Genomic DNA, 15,200 nt, shown 5'->3' on the forward strand with positions numbered 1-15,200 from the left:
CCAAACATCAGTCATGTCATAGATCAAAGTAAAAAGGTACCAAATATCTTGTCACAGGTCAGGCCTAATGCATAAAACCCATGTGCCTTTCTTGAATTTTAGATATATCTATTTGGATCCAAACTCTGCGGGGGGAATCAATGCAAATATTCAGTGGGTTTACTGGATACTTGATCATCTACGTAAAAGTTCTTATAATAAAATCCAGAAAGACTTAATCTAAGTTGTCCTCACCTTGAAGCTACCTTGTAGGGCTGCGGGCAGAGATCCTGTGTATAAGGAGACACGTCTGCAGAGCCTGTGGTGAAGCAAGGCTCTGGGAAAGGTAAGGGCCAAACACCTATCAGCTGGCTGCTTTAGCAGTCTCAACTCCTCACTTAGGAACCAGGGGGGCACCTGGGTGGCTCAGTGGGTTAAAGCCTCTGCCTTCGGCTCAGGTCATGATCTCAGGGTCCTGGGATCGAGCCCCACATCGGGCTCTCTGCTCAGCAGGGAGCCTGCTTCCCCCTCTCTCTCTGTCTGCCTCTCTGCCTACTTGTGATCTCTCTCTGTCAAATAAATGAATAAAATTTAAAAAAAAAAAAAAAATATGAGGTCCTGGGATCAAGTCCCGCAGTGAGTCCTGCCCCTGTGGAGCAAGGAGCCTGCTTCTCCCTTGGCCTCTGGCCTTTCTCTCTCTCATGAATAAATTAATAAAATCTCTTTAAAAGAAAAAAAAAAAAAAGTGACCAGGGACCTGGCTTCTCTTTGAGCCTGCCAAATACAGAAGCCTGGAGAAGGAAGGAACACACCAGAGAAGACCTCAGTGGTCATTCACGCTACATCTCATTCTACACATGGGGAAACGAAGTCCTAGAGAAGCAAAAGACTATCTCAAAGTTTTCTGCTTAGTTATACTTCCTCTCAGCAAGAAACCAGATTCTCCAAAGACCCAGCCTTTTATTTTTTTTTATTTTTATTTTTTAAAGACTTTATTTATTTATTTGACAGAGAGAGATCACAAGTAGGCAGAGAGGCAGGTAGGGAGAGAGGAGGAAGCAGGCTCCCCGCTGAGCAGAGAGCCTGATGTGGGACTCGATCCCAGGACCCTGAGATCATGACCTGAGCCGAAGGCAGCGGCTTAACCCACTGAGCCACCCAGGCGCCCAGACACAGCCTTTTAATTTCAGAGCGATGAACTCCCCATTTCATTGAGGAAAGGCCTCTTTGGGGAGCCCTCGGGACTTCCAAGTATGGCTGACCTCGCTTCTGTCTGCCTTCAGGTGAAGGATTTGGTGGAGACGGCACTCAGCCCTGAGGCTGCAGGGACTGAAGACCACAGGGTAAGGCTTATGTTGGGGGAGGTCAGAAAACAGAGAGGGGAGCCCAGGACCGGGTGACCAGGGAAGGGAAAGAGCTCCAAACTGTCCCTGGGGTCAGAGACCATGAAATACATTTCCATAAAACTGACACAGGAAACAGGAAATGTTTGTTAAACACCGAGTAAAAATATCCTAGTCTGTTCCCTCCCGTGATGCAGGGCAAGGGGGCCCCATAGCGTCGTGCACCAGAACTCGCCCCAACAACGCTCACTCCTCACACTCTTTATAATCTTGCTCCCTCAAATTTATAGGATCGTCAAAATAAAAGTGATGAATCCAGTTCAGGATGCAGTCTTTGTCCCATCAGAATTCTGAGTGCCGCTGGGAAATACACACAAAGGACTGGCCAAGCACAGGATGACAGACGGACAGACAGGGCTTTGTTCTAGAGTTGAAGATGGAGGAGATTAACCTTGAAGCTTTTCTGCCTCCATCTTCTAGGTTGTAAATGTCAGTGATTTTTCTTGCCTCTAAACCTCATGTTTTAAACTGCATCCTTCCACAGTTACCACAGGCATGGTCTTATATAACCCACTGAAAAGGAGTCACTTTATGATAATGTAGCATTTTAGGATTTGTGGACTACTACAGGTCTTTCTCAATTGAGTGGGTTAGTCAGAGAAGAAAAACTTCATTTTTTTAAGGGGGGGGAGGGCAGAGAGAGAATCTTAAGCAGTCTCCACGTCCAGCACGGAGCCCAACGTGGGGCTTGAATTCACAACCCTGAGATCCTGAGCTCAGCCAAAATCAAGTGTCGGACTCTTAACTGACTGAGCCACCCAGGTGCTCCAGGGGACATAAACTTTAAAAGACAGTTATACTCAGTGAAGCAATGGTTGAAAAACCAGAAACCCAATTTTATGTTTCAGCTATTAAATATATCAGTAAGCACTGAATTTACCAATTAAGCATGAAAATGATTAGCTTGTCAATTTCACATCACTATTAAACTTACCAATAAGCATGTTATATACTGAAACCAAATGGACTCCTAGAGAGGGGACTAAAATGGGACAGAATAATCATTTCTAAGCACCCATGAGGTCCATTTCTACTTGAATTAATCAAAAAGCCTGTTTCTAAGGTTTACTTTGTTTCTCTGCTGAATAGAATACGACGTAGGGTCTTTCGAGGCTTCCTTCCTCCAGCACACGGGACCCCTGGAAGAGCAATCAGGGAGGAGCAAAGGTCACCATCCACACTCCTCACCTGCCATGTCGATGGCAAAAGGCCTGTCTGCTCTCCAGCCGGTGTACCAGCCCACGACTTTGCCGTTTTCCACCAACGGACGTTCATAGCGTCGCCCACCAACCAGGCCCACTGGCCAGACAGAGACTTTGCGTGTAGTTCGCATCTATAAAAAGGGGAAAGAGATGTGGTTTAAGTTTCCTGAGGGAAAACGACTCGAAGGGAGGAAAGAAATGTGAACCGCATAGAAGAAATGGGGTAGTGGGGTGGGGTGGAGGCGGGGCATAGATTTTCAGAAGCTGAAGGTCCTGACAGAACACTTCTACTGGCAGAAGTACTGCCGCCCGATGCCCGGCTGCTGGGCGCCATCAGCCACCCTCTGTCACAGAGTCTGCTGGTGGCTCAAGGCTTGAGAGAAAGGAAGTGGGTGTCAGTATCTGGACGTCACTTATTTGAAGCGAAGTTGTGACTGTCAAAAATATTTTCTCTTTGCTTCCAAGTTGAATCTTCATACTTGGCATCTTTGGAAGTGAAAGGGTTGACTTCCCTTTAGGAAACTTGACTCCTCAGTAACAGCAAAAAGTTCACTGAAAAGCCGCAGGAGTTGCCTTTCTATGACTTGTTTGTTTATACAGACACAGAAATATTGGCTGACGGTGTTACTAATGGCATCCAGATAGAGGGGACGCTGGGCATCCTCGAGAGAGACCAAAAGACAAAAAACCCCACACCCTACATTCCACTTTTCAAGGGCAACTGAGCCCAGCTAGAGGAGGAAAGGCATCATGAGGGCAGCTGGAAAAGCTCGCCTTCTCTCTTCCAGCACACACTGTAGTATCTGGTGGAATTCTGGTTAAAGAGGGCCCTCCGCTGAAAGTGATTTACTGGATTTCTTTAAGGGAAAAGACATGTTCACAACAAAGCTTGCTGATGGCAGGGAAGAATTCTGGGGGGAAGCCACCATCACCACCTTCTAAGACATGTGTGAAATAGGACCGGAAGCAGCCCACAAGACACCTTCCTGCTAACTAGAAGCTTCCCTTTCCTCAGGCACATACGTATACCAGGCCTATGGCTTGGCCATGAATGTGCTTTCAGCTCCACTCACCCTCTCAGCTGGGGGTGTCCTTGGGCATAACCAACACAGCTGCATTTGGTGGACTGTTGTAATGACCATTTCAACCCCAAAGCTTTTTCTCCCCCTCCAACCCAAAGCTTCGTTCTCAGCATGGAGTCTGCTGGGGATTAACTCCCTCTCCCTCTGCTTCTCTCCTTCTTGCAAGCATGCGCTCTTTCTCTCTCTTCCTAAAATAAATAAAATCGTAAAAAAAAAAAAAAAATCTTTGCCTAACTCAAAATCACAAGAGTTTTCTCCTCCTCTCTACAAGTACTATAGTTGTCGCTTTTAGGTTTATGATCTATTTAGGCTATGATCTAGTTAGCATTAATTTGTGAGTATGCTATGAGGGGCTGACTGTATCACCCAAACACCCCTGAAGCTATGTTCTTTCTCCTTTTTTGCATACAGATATCTGATTATTCCAACCACAGTATGTGAATGGATATGTGACTGTCCCAGAACTGAACGGTCTTTGCACCTTTGTGGGTTTATTTATGGACATTCTCCTCTGATCTGCTGGTTCGTTTGTTGGTCTTGATGCTAACACCCTGTCCTGATTTACTGTGGCTCTAGAGTACTCTGGCTGTCCGGCAGTATTAATCCTTTGTTCTTCTTCATCAAAGTTGTTTTGACTGTTCTAATTCCTTTTCCTTTCCATATGAGTTTCAGATGCACCTTGAACATTTTAGCAAATTTTTATTGGGATTGCATTAAATCTATGTATCAGTTTGGTGAGAACAGATATCTTAACAAAATCGGGTCATGAATAAGACATAGTTCTTCATTTACATAGATTTTTCATTTTCCTCAGCAATGTTTTAATGATTTAATTTTTTTTTTTAGATTTTATTTATTTATTTATTTATTTATTTTTAAAGATTTTATTTATTTATTTGACAGACAGAGATCACAGGTAGGCAGAGAGCCAGTCAGAGAGAGAGGAAAGGAAGCAGGCTCCCTGCTGAGCAGCGAGCCCGATGCCGGGCTCGATCCCAGGACCCTGGGATCATGACCTGAGCCGAAGGCAGAGGCTTTAACACACTGAGCCACCCAGGTGCCCCAAGATTTTATTTATTTGATAGAGATCACAAGTAGGCAGGCAGAGACACAGGCAGAGAGAGAGGAGGAAGCAGGCTCCCTGCTGAGCAGAGAACCAGATGTGGGGGAGGGGGGTGGATCCCAGGACCCTGAAAACATGACCTGAGCCAAAGGCAGAGGCTTAACTCACTGAGCCACCCAGGCACCCACGTGATTCAATTCTTGAATCAATATTAACATTTAATGTTTTGTGTCCTATGTCATCTCCGTAGGTGGGGAAAAAAACCCCCAGAAAGTTTACTAAAATTTCCACAGAAATTTCACCCTCCCCCCAACTCACTCCACCTTCAAACTCCTGTTCCCTCACACACTGCAGAAAGTGTAAACATTTCTATCTGTCTTATGTATCAAACATGTAAACATATGAAAAAACTAGAATCTAAATACATGTGTTTTTCTTAAATTGATGCAATGACCTTATATCTATCAAGGTATTAACAACAGTACTGTTCTTTTTTGGTATTTCCTTAAAATGTGCATGGTTTTTCAGCTCCTAAATTGTTTTTGCCCAGAGCATTAAATTTTCAAATCTGCCAAACGCTGGGAAACAGACCCCTTCTCCATCTTGCGTGTCCTCTTGAAAATGCATAGGTTGTGCCCTACGTATGTCAGGTGCCAAAAATTCTTGATAAGCACCAGATAGTAACTGAAAGGAAGACCACGTGTAACGAGCAAGCAGTGTGTGCCTGTGCAGGCCAAGGGACCAGCTCACCATCAGAAGAGGAGAAGGACAGACAATAAATGAACAGAAGTTTAAAATGATTTTAAAATAGGAATGGAGAAATCACCATTAAGGAGAATAATAAACCATAACTGTGAGACCACTAGCGTGAGGGAATTAAACATGGCCAAACCTGTGTTGTGGCAGGCTTTTCACTTAAACCGGGCCAGGAAAGACATGCAGGATTTGGCCCGCAGACTTCAGAAGAGCCTCAGGTTCTAGGTAATGAGATGAATCCAAGAAACAAAACTTCCCATTTCTGTGCCAGTTTCTTGCTAGAAAATGCAGGTTTGGCTTATCACATTCCAAATTCCTGAGAGCAGCTCAGAGCTAACACTTACTTATGCGGGATTTTTTCAGAGAATTGGGTGTTCAGAGGTGAAGGAGTGACTATCTGAACACAGGTGATATGGCAGGATTATGTATGCAAAATTAAAAAAAAAAAACTTGTCATTTAAGTAGTTTAATACTTTGGAAGGATCCAGATGCCCTTGCCATGTGTGCACGGCTCCAAGAGTCAGCGTGGAACGCTCCATCAGAGTTAGACACACGCCCCTCGGTACCCCTCCGCTGTATCACATGGAATGTGCCAGACATTTCAAAGGAAAATAGCACAGCTATTTACAGAACTTCTTCATTTCACCCCTGGGAGATATCCTTTGTTCTGTGTCCTTTTCGCTCAATCTATGCTCTTTAAGAATTCCTCAGCAGCCACCTTTTCTGAGAAGGGGGGAAGATAACAATGACTGTTACTATTAAAAGTAAAAGCACTTTCATACAACTGAAATATTCTTGGTATTTAAAAGTTTTGTTACTTTATTAACACAAAATAATAGTTACATCAGGGGCACAACCTCAAGTGGCTGTGTGAGCCCCAATCTAAAACAGAGAACTAAACCTCTAGACAGAAGAGGAATAGGAAGCAATTCACATATTTCTAAGAGTTACATTATTAAAAATAGATCCCCAAGGCATTCTCCTTTTCTTCAATGCCAAAGTCATAATCTGTCATTTATTTCTCCCACCACAACCTCCATTAAATAGACAGGACTTGCACAGCAATGTTAACCAGCCAAAATCGTGTACTATTTCCATAGTCCCAAGGGCTACTAAGGACACAAAAGATACCTCTGGTACATCTCCACACTCTTCCTAAATGCCATTTAAACTATCGAAGGGCAGGCCTGCCTCATTGGCTTACCTAGCTGGCTCAGCTGGTTAAGCAGCAGTCTTGATCTCAGCGCAGGTCTTGAATTCAGGGTTGTATGTTCAAGCCTGCGATGGGCTCCACTCTCCAGTGCTGTGGAGACTACTTTTAAAAACACCCAAAGCCAAAAACAACAAGAAAAACTATCCCAGGGTAGGTGGTAGTTGTTCATCTTCATCTTCTCCAGAAAGGAGGAAAGCAGGTAACTACTTCCTCCACCTGCGTCTGGTGACCCTCACCAACAATCAGCCCCTGGGTTTTGTAGCCAACTATTTTTTTTTTTTTTTTCCTGCAGCTTTACAACCTTTTGGTCGCTCCCTGGGGAACAGCTAAGAGCCAGCTCCAGGGACTGGAATACTTCAGAAGATCACACTAGGCGATCATCAGAATGCCCTTAAAGCAGAAAGAGTTAAACAAATGCCTTTAGCTTTCTTGAAGACACACCACTATGGTGAAATCTTGTCTTATTTTTTCTAAAGGGAAATGAATAAAGTTCTTAATTTTCTGAAATTTAAAATGCTGCAAGTGAGCTGGGGAAATCGGAGGGGGAGACAAACCATGAAGGACTGTGGACTCTGAGAAAAAAAACTGAGGGTTTTGGAGGGGAGGGGAGTGGGGGTTTGGGTGAACCTGGTGGTGGGTATTACGGAGGGCACGTATTGCATGGAGCACTGGGTATGGTGCATAAACAATGAATTTTGGAACACTGAAAATAAAATTTAAAAAATTTTTAAGTAAATAAATAAAAATTAAAATGCTATAGGCAACCTTAAGGAGAATTACCATAAAGAATGACACTCTGTATCCTGTTTTTTTAACACTGCAGTGGGAAAGAAAAACACCAAAATCCAAAGGATTACTAAATCCAAAAGGATCAAGTAAACGGAAGACACAAGGAAAGAGCAGGACAAATACAAGGAAGAAATACAAAAATGATGACCTGGAGTTGAGGATCCTTCTCCAATTTCACTGTCCATAAACATCTGATATTTTCAACAGAGAAACTACATTACATAATCCAACATACCCATAAAATCCCTTGGGAACAAGTTCAAAAATTAATGTCATACCTGTGTTTTCTTTCTTGCATCTGCCCCCTAAAGGTTTTAGCATCAATTTCCTTCAACTCATGGACACTTGGCTCAATGCTATTCATTCCAGAGTCCTTCACGTATCTTTATATTGCCTAGGATTTTTTTTTTTTTTGCCTGATTTCCCTATACCTCCATTCCCACAGCATGAAATTTGAGGTGCATAAAGTATCTAAGAATTCTAGAAAGCAGAAATGTTCCTAATGTTATATTCTAAACTCATCTCCTATGTTATTGGTTAGAAGATTAAGTTTAACATTTCTTCCATTCCTGCTGTATTTTTTCACTAAACCATCCATCACATAATGTGTGTCCAGTGCTGTGCTAGGCCCCGAGCAAGGCTGACAATGTTCTCATTTACCAAGCCAACATTCCAGTAGAGAAAAAGAAATGACATGTCAAATCCCAAATTACTTACTTAATTTCTATGCTGATAAGGGCCGCAAGGGAAGAAGATGGTTTATAGGAGCAGGATGCAGAGGATCTGATGTGATCTGGGATCTGCTGAAGTTTCCTTGAGGACATCAGCATGAGCTAAGTCTAAAGCCTGAAGCATGAACCACTGTGGACAAGAAGACTAAAAATATTCCAGGAAAAGGAACTCAGGTTCATGGGCTCCTAACAGGGATATTCCCCTGCATTCTTTAATTAAAAAACAAAACAGAAAATCTATTGTGGACAGTGGCTGTTAGGAGTCAAGTTTCTCACTGTTGTAGTAAGAATTTACAGACAAACAGAAGAGAAAGCTAGAATTTTCCATGTGGTTATAGATTAGAGCTGGAGGCATCAATATGAACTCATTTTTAGCTGAAATGGCTATACAGATAGATGTGTCTACATGGGTTAGTATCACAGATACTTATACAGATGGTTATTGAGATGGTTATACAGATAGAGAGATGTGTATACATGGATTAGTATCACATGTTTATTTCCTTGCTCTATCAGCAGACAGGGCCCAGAAATAATGACACTCCAGTAGCAATGAGCACACCTGGTGCCCAGATCTTGGTTTCTAATACCATACTCTAATAGAAGGAACCAGACCCACTCGCAGAAGTAGCTGATTCCAGGTCTGAGGCAAAAAATACACAAGACATATCCCAAGGTATCTTTACAGTCAGAAAGTAAGGAAGTGCTCAAGAACAAAAGCAAATAAAAAACTGCACATTGATCAGAGCATATAAAAGACATGTAGGAGTCAACTGAAAGAGCTCCAATTGGCCAAAGCTGGAACAATGTGAGCAAAACAAATTAAGGAGTTATACCTTAAAGTATAAAGTAAATACTAAACACTAATATAACCTGAAATACATAAATGACTGAATAAATAAGTAAATGGACAATAGACAAATCTCCCATTCAGGCGCAATCCAAAAAATTTATGCAGATAACTTCTGAACAAGGAGGTGGAATGCATTCCTTAAGTATGAGCTGCACACAGTAACTTCTTTCCAAAAGAAAAGCTTGGAAGGAAGTCTGGAGTGGGGAAGGTGCTTTACAGTAAAGAGAGCTGATGAGACAAATGATCAAGGTTAAAATCAACATTGGTAAGTCATGTTGATAGAGTGCATCTTTCTTATGATGTACCAAGAAAGGCTACCTCTATAGTCTTTTCTAATATCATTCTTCAATAAAAGGAACCAGGGCTTCTTGGATAAATGGCTGATTCTAGGAGTGGGCAGAACAGACACAAGGTGAGCATGAAGCATCTTGTAATACCAGGAAGTAAGGAAGTGTTGAAAAGCAAACAAGCAAACAAGAACCTCAAGCAAACCCACAGTGATGGATGTATGTCAAAAGGACACAACCAACTGAAAGGGTTCCAATGGTCAGAACCAGAACAACTTGAGTCATAAAATAATGTTGACTCTCTGTACCCTTGATGTGATGTTATGAACGCAGCACTTACCACAGTGGTCTTCTTCCTTGAAACCAGTAATCCCACAATCTACTCAGGAAAAACATCAGACAAATTCCAATAGAGGGGAGTCCTCTAATACACTTAACAAGTGCTCCTCAAAATTGTCAAGATCATTGATAACAAGAAAAATCTGAGAAACTGTCACAACCAAGGAGAACCTCAAAAAACATGACAACTCAATGTAATGTGGTATTTAAGATGGGATCCTAAAACAGGAAAAGGCCATCAGGTACAAATCAAGAACATCTGAATAAAGAATATACTTTGGTTCATACTGGTTCATTAATTGTAATACATGGTACTGTAATAATGTAAAATGTTAATAGAAGAGGAAACTGGATATGAAGTATAGGAAACTTTCTCGTATCTCCTCAGTTTTTCTATAAATCAAAAACTTCTGTTTTTTTGGAGAGAGGGAAGATGGGACAGAAAGAGATGGGAGAAGATCCTGAGCTCACCACCTCCCAGGGACAAACCAAGACAACTACATATACTGCAGCTCACTCTGAAAATGACCTCAAGTCTGGGAGAACCAACCTTCCACATCTAAAGTCCTAAGGAGAAGTCCACATTGAATTGAGTAGAAGGGGCAGAGATGCAGCTGGGAGCCAAACCTCCAGCATGGCTACCCACAATCAGAAGGGACATCACAAGCATGAGCAGCAAAGGGATCAAGGCCCAAACCAGGAATGCCCAGCCCTGAGGACCTGCACTGGGAAGGTAAGTCACCACAATACTGGCTTTAAAAGTCAGCAGGACTGAACTCCTGGAGAGCCAGAGAGGCCATGGGAAACCAAGTCTCTGCTTTAAAAAGCTAGCACACTGTATCACTCTGCACAAGACCCAGCACAGAAGTAACAGTTTGAAAAGCACCTGGGAGTGAAAAGCACATGAAGATTTACTGACTAATTTTAGTACCTGTGCCACAAAGGCAGGGATCTGCGGGAACTTTCTCCAGGAACAGAAGTGCTGCTGGGCACGAATTTTTTGCTCTCCTTCAGCCCACATAAGCAGTTGCACAAGTAACATTATACAGGATGGACCACACAAAATAAGTCTCAATACATTTAAGATTGAAATTATATTCATCTTTTCCAACCAGAAATCAATTACAATAAAAGAACCAGAACACAAATGTGGCACTAAAAAGCATGGTACTAAACAACCAAAGGGTCAACAAAGAAATCATAGAGAAAAACAAAAAAAAATACCTGAGACAAATGGAAATGGAAACACATTGGTTCAAATCTTTGAAACACAGCAAAAGCAGTTCTAAGAGAAAAATTACAGCAATGTAAGTCTGTCTTAAGAAACAAACAAAATCTCGGGGCGCCTGGGTGGCTCAGTGGGTTAGAGCCTCTCTGCCTTCGGCTCAGGTCATGATCCTGGAGTCCTGGGATAGAGTCCCGCATCGGGCTCCCTGCTTGTCCCTCTCTCTCTCTCTCTGCCTGCCTCTCTGCCTACCTGTGATCTCTGTCAAAAAAATAAATAAAATCTTAAAAAAAAAATAAACAAAATCTCAAATAATCTAAACTTACAGTTAAAGGAGCTAGAAGGAGAACAACACCAAGGTTGGTAGAAGGAAAAAATAATAAAGTACAGAGAAGGAATAAATGAAATAGAGACTAGAAAAAAAATTGAAAAGATCAATAAAACTAAGAGCTAGTTCTTTGAAAACATAAACAAAATTGATAAACCTTTAACCAGACTCAAGGAATAAAAAATACTCAAATGAAACCAGAAATGAAAGAAAAGAAACACACTCAAAATACACACACAAAACAAAAACAGAATTATAAGACTACTACAAAAAAAATTATATGCAAACAAATTAAGCAACCTGGAAGAAATGGATAAGTTTCTAGACACAATCTTCTGTGACAGAATCAAGAACAAATAGAAAATCTGAACAGATCAATTACTAGTAACAAAATTAAATAAATAATCAAAAAAACTCCCAACAAACAAAATCCAAGACCAGATGGCTTCACAAGTGAATGCTAAAAAACATTTGAAGACAACTTAATAACTATCCTCAAACTATCCCAGGAAATAGAAGAGGAAGGGATGCTTCCAAATTCATTCTATGAGATCAGCATTACCCTGATACCAAAACCAGAAAAAGACACTACAAAAAAAAGAAAATTACAGACCAGTATCTCTGATAAACATAGATGCAAAAGTTGTCAACAAAATATTAGCAAATCAAATGTAAAAATACATTAAAAATATCATTCACCACAATCAAGTGGGATTTATTCCAGGATGCAAAGACGGTTCAATATATGCAAATTGATTAACATGATATACCATGTTAACGAAGTGAAGAATAAAAATCATACAGATGCAGAAAAACCAACAAAATTCAACATCTCGTCATGACAAAAATTCTTAACAAAATGGGTATAGAAGGAACATACCTCAACATAATAAAGATTATGCATTACAAACTCAAGGGTGAAAAGGTGAAAACTTTTCCTCTAAGATCAGGAACAAGACAAGGATTCCTATTCTCACCACTTTTATTCAATATAGAACTAGAAATCCTAACCACAGCAATCAGATGAAATAAAAAGCATCTAGTGGGGTTATGGACATTGGGGAGGGTATGTGCTTTGGTGAGTGCTGTGAAGTGTGTAAACCTGGCTATTCACAGACCTGTACCCCTGTGGATAAAAATATATGTTTATAAAAAATTAAAAATTAAAAAAATAAAAAATAAATAAAAAGCATCTAAATTGGCAAGGAAAAAGCAAAACCATCACCACTGTGGACAAAATGATGAATATAGGAAACCATAAAGACTCCATTTAAAAAAAAAAAACTGTTACAATAAATGAATTCAGTAGAGTAAAATAGAATAAAATATCAATATATGGAAATCTGTTGCATTTCTATACACTAAAAACAAACTAGCAAAAAAAGAAATTAAGAAAACAATACCATCTACAATTGCATCAAAAATAATAAAATACCAGGTGCCAGGATGGCTCAGTCAGTTGAATGTCTGCCTCAGCTCAGGTTATGATTTTGGGGTCATGGGATGGAGCCCCAGGTGAGGTTCCCTACTCAGCAGGAAGTCTGCTTCTCCCTCTCCCTCTGAACCCCCACTACCCCCTGCTACACTTATGCTCATGCTCTCTCTTGCCCTCTCTCTCAACTAAATACATATAATCTTTTTTTAAAAAAAGAATAAAATATCTAGGAATAAACTTAACCAAAGAGGTGAAAGACCTGTACTCTGAAAACTAGGATATTGTTGAAATAAAAGATGACACAAACAAATGGAAAGATATACCATGTTCATGGACTCGAAAAATTGTTAAAATGTCCATACTACCCAAAGCAATCTACAGATTCAATGTAATCCTCATTAAAATAATGGTATTTTTTCACAGAACTAGAAAAGATAATCCTAAAATTTGTATGGAACCATAGAAGATAAGCCAAATTGCCAAAGTAATCTAAAGAAAGAAGAACAAAGTTAGAGGTATCACAATCCCATATTGTAAATTATGTTACAAAAGTGTAATAATCAAAACAGTATGGTACTAGCACAAAAACAGACACACATATCAATGGACTAAAGAGTCCAGAAATAAACCCACTTATATGATCAATTAATCTATGACAAAGGAAGCAAGAATATACACTGAGGAATAGACAGATTCTTCAGTAAATGATGTTGGGATAACTGCACAGCTACATGCAAAAGAATAAAACGAAACCACTTTCTTATACCATACATAAAAATAGTCAAAATGGATTAAAGACCTAAATGTGAGACTTGAGACCATAAAAGTGCTAAAAGTAAACATAGGCAGTAATCTAGTAGACATCATCCTTACAAAATTTTTCTGGATATGTCTACCCAAGTGAGGGAATCAAAAACAAAAATAAACAATGGGAACTACATTAATCAAAACGGCTTTTTTTTTTTTTTAAAGATTTTATTTATTTATTTGACAGACAGAAATCACAAGTAGACGGAGAGGCAGGTAGAGAGAGAGGAGGAAGCAGGCTCCCCGCTGAGCAGAGAGTCGGATGTGGGACTCGATCCCAGGACGCTGGGATCATGACCTGAGCCGAAGGCAGTGGCTTAACCCACTGAGCCACCCAGGCGCCCCTCAAAACGGCTTTTGCACAGGAAAAGGAACCATAGACAAAATGAAAAGGCAAACTAGTAAATGGGAGATGATATTTGCAAATGATATAACCAATACGCTGTTAATATCCAAAATATATAAAGTTGTCCTACAACTCAACACAAAAATAAACCAAACAATCTGATTTAAAAATGGGCAGAGGACCTAAACAGGCATTTTTCTGAAGACGACATACAGATGGCAAACAGACACATGAAGAGATGCTCATCACTTGTCATCAGGGAAGGTGCAAATCAAAACAGGGAGATACCTCCTCACACTCATCAGAATTGCTAGAATCAAAAAGACAGGAAATAACAAGGGTCAATGAGGATGTAGGAAAAGTGAACCCTGGTGCACTGTCAGTGGGAATTTAAGTTGGTACAGCCACTGTGGAAAACAGTATGGAGGTTTCTCAAAAACTAAAAATAGAAGTACATAAAATCCAGTAATTTCACTTCTATGTTTACTTGAAGAAAATAAAAAGACTAATTAGAAAAGATATATGCCCCTCTATGTTTACTGTGGCATTAATTATAATAGCTAAGATATGGAAGAAACCAAAGTGCCCATCAACAGATGAATGGATAAAGAAGATGTGGTATATATACCACATGTGGAGTATTACCCAGCCATTAAAAGAAAGAAATCTTGTCATTTGTGCCACTATGCATAGACCTAACCAGTAATACGCTAAGTGAAATAAGTCCAAAAAAGACAAACACCTTATGATTTCACCTATGTGTGGAATCTAAAAACCAGTCAACCAAATAAAAAACAGACACAGACTCATAAATACAGAGGAAAAAATGGTACTTTCCAGAGGGGAAGGAAGTAAGGCGAGGGGTGAAATAGATGAAGGAGAGTAAGAGACACAAACTCCAGTTAGAAGTCAGAGATGAAAAATACAGCACACTGGGGCGCCTGGGTGGCTCAGTTGGTTAAAGCCTCTGCCTTCGGCTCAGGTCATGATCCCAGGGTCCTGGGATCGAGCCCCGCCTCGGGCTCCCTGCTCAGCAGGGAGTCTGCTTCCCTCTCTCTCTCTGCCTGCCTCTCTGCCTACTTGTGATCTCTGTCTGTCAAATAAATAAAAAAAATCTTTAAAAAAAAAAAAAAAGAAAAAAGAAAAATACAGCACAGGAAATACAGCCAATAACCTGTATTAACACTGTATGGTAACTATGCGTACCATGGTGAGAATTTTATGTTTATACTTGTTTTTTTTAAAGGTTTTATTTGTTTGACAGAGACAGAGAGAAAGCACTCAAGCAGGTGGAGTGACAGGCAGAGGGAAAGGGAAAAGCAGGTTCCCCCCACCAAGTAGAGAGCTGGACATGGGGCTCGA

The 15,200-nt window shown here is 40.6% G+C and overlaps 1 protein-coding gene across 1 annotated transcript in view; it reads right to left on the minus strand.

Moving 5' to 3' along the window:
• The window catches only part of B3GAT2 (beta-1,3-glucuronyltransferase 2), a 72,651-nt gene that overhangs the window by 22,701 nt on the left and 34,750 nt on the right, over positions 1-15,200 (minus strand). The window contains exon 2 of the mRNA XM_032340406.1: positions 2,571-2,715. Within this exon, the coding sequence (XP_032196297.1) occupies positions 2,571-2,715 (145 nt within the window). The remainder of the gene's footprint in view (positions 1-2,570; positions 2,716-15,200) is intronic.

The sequence above is a fragment of the Mustela erminea genome, chromosome 4 (assembly GCF_009829155.1).
Source record: "Mustela erminea isolate mMusErm1 chromosome 4, mMusErm1.Pri, whole genome shotgun sequence".
In the NCBI taxonomy this organism is placed as follows: Eukaryota; Metazoa; Chordata; class Mammalia; order Carnivora; family Mustelidae; genus Mustela; species Mustela erminea.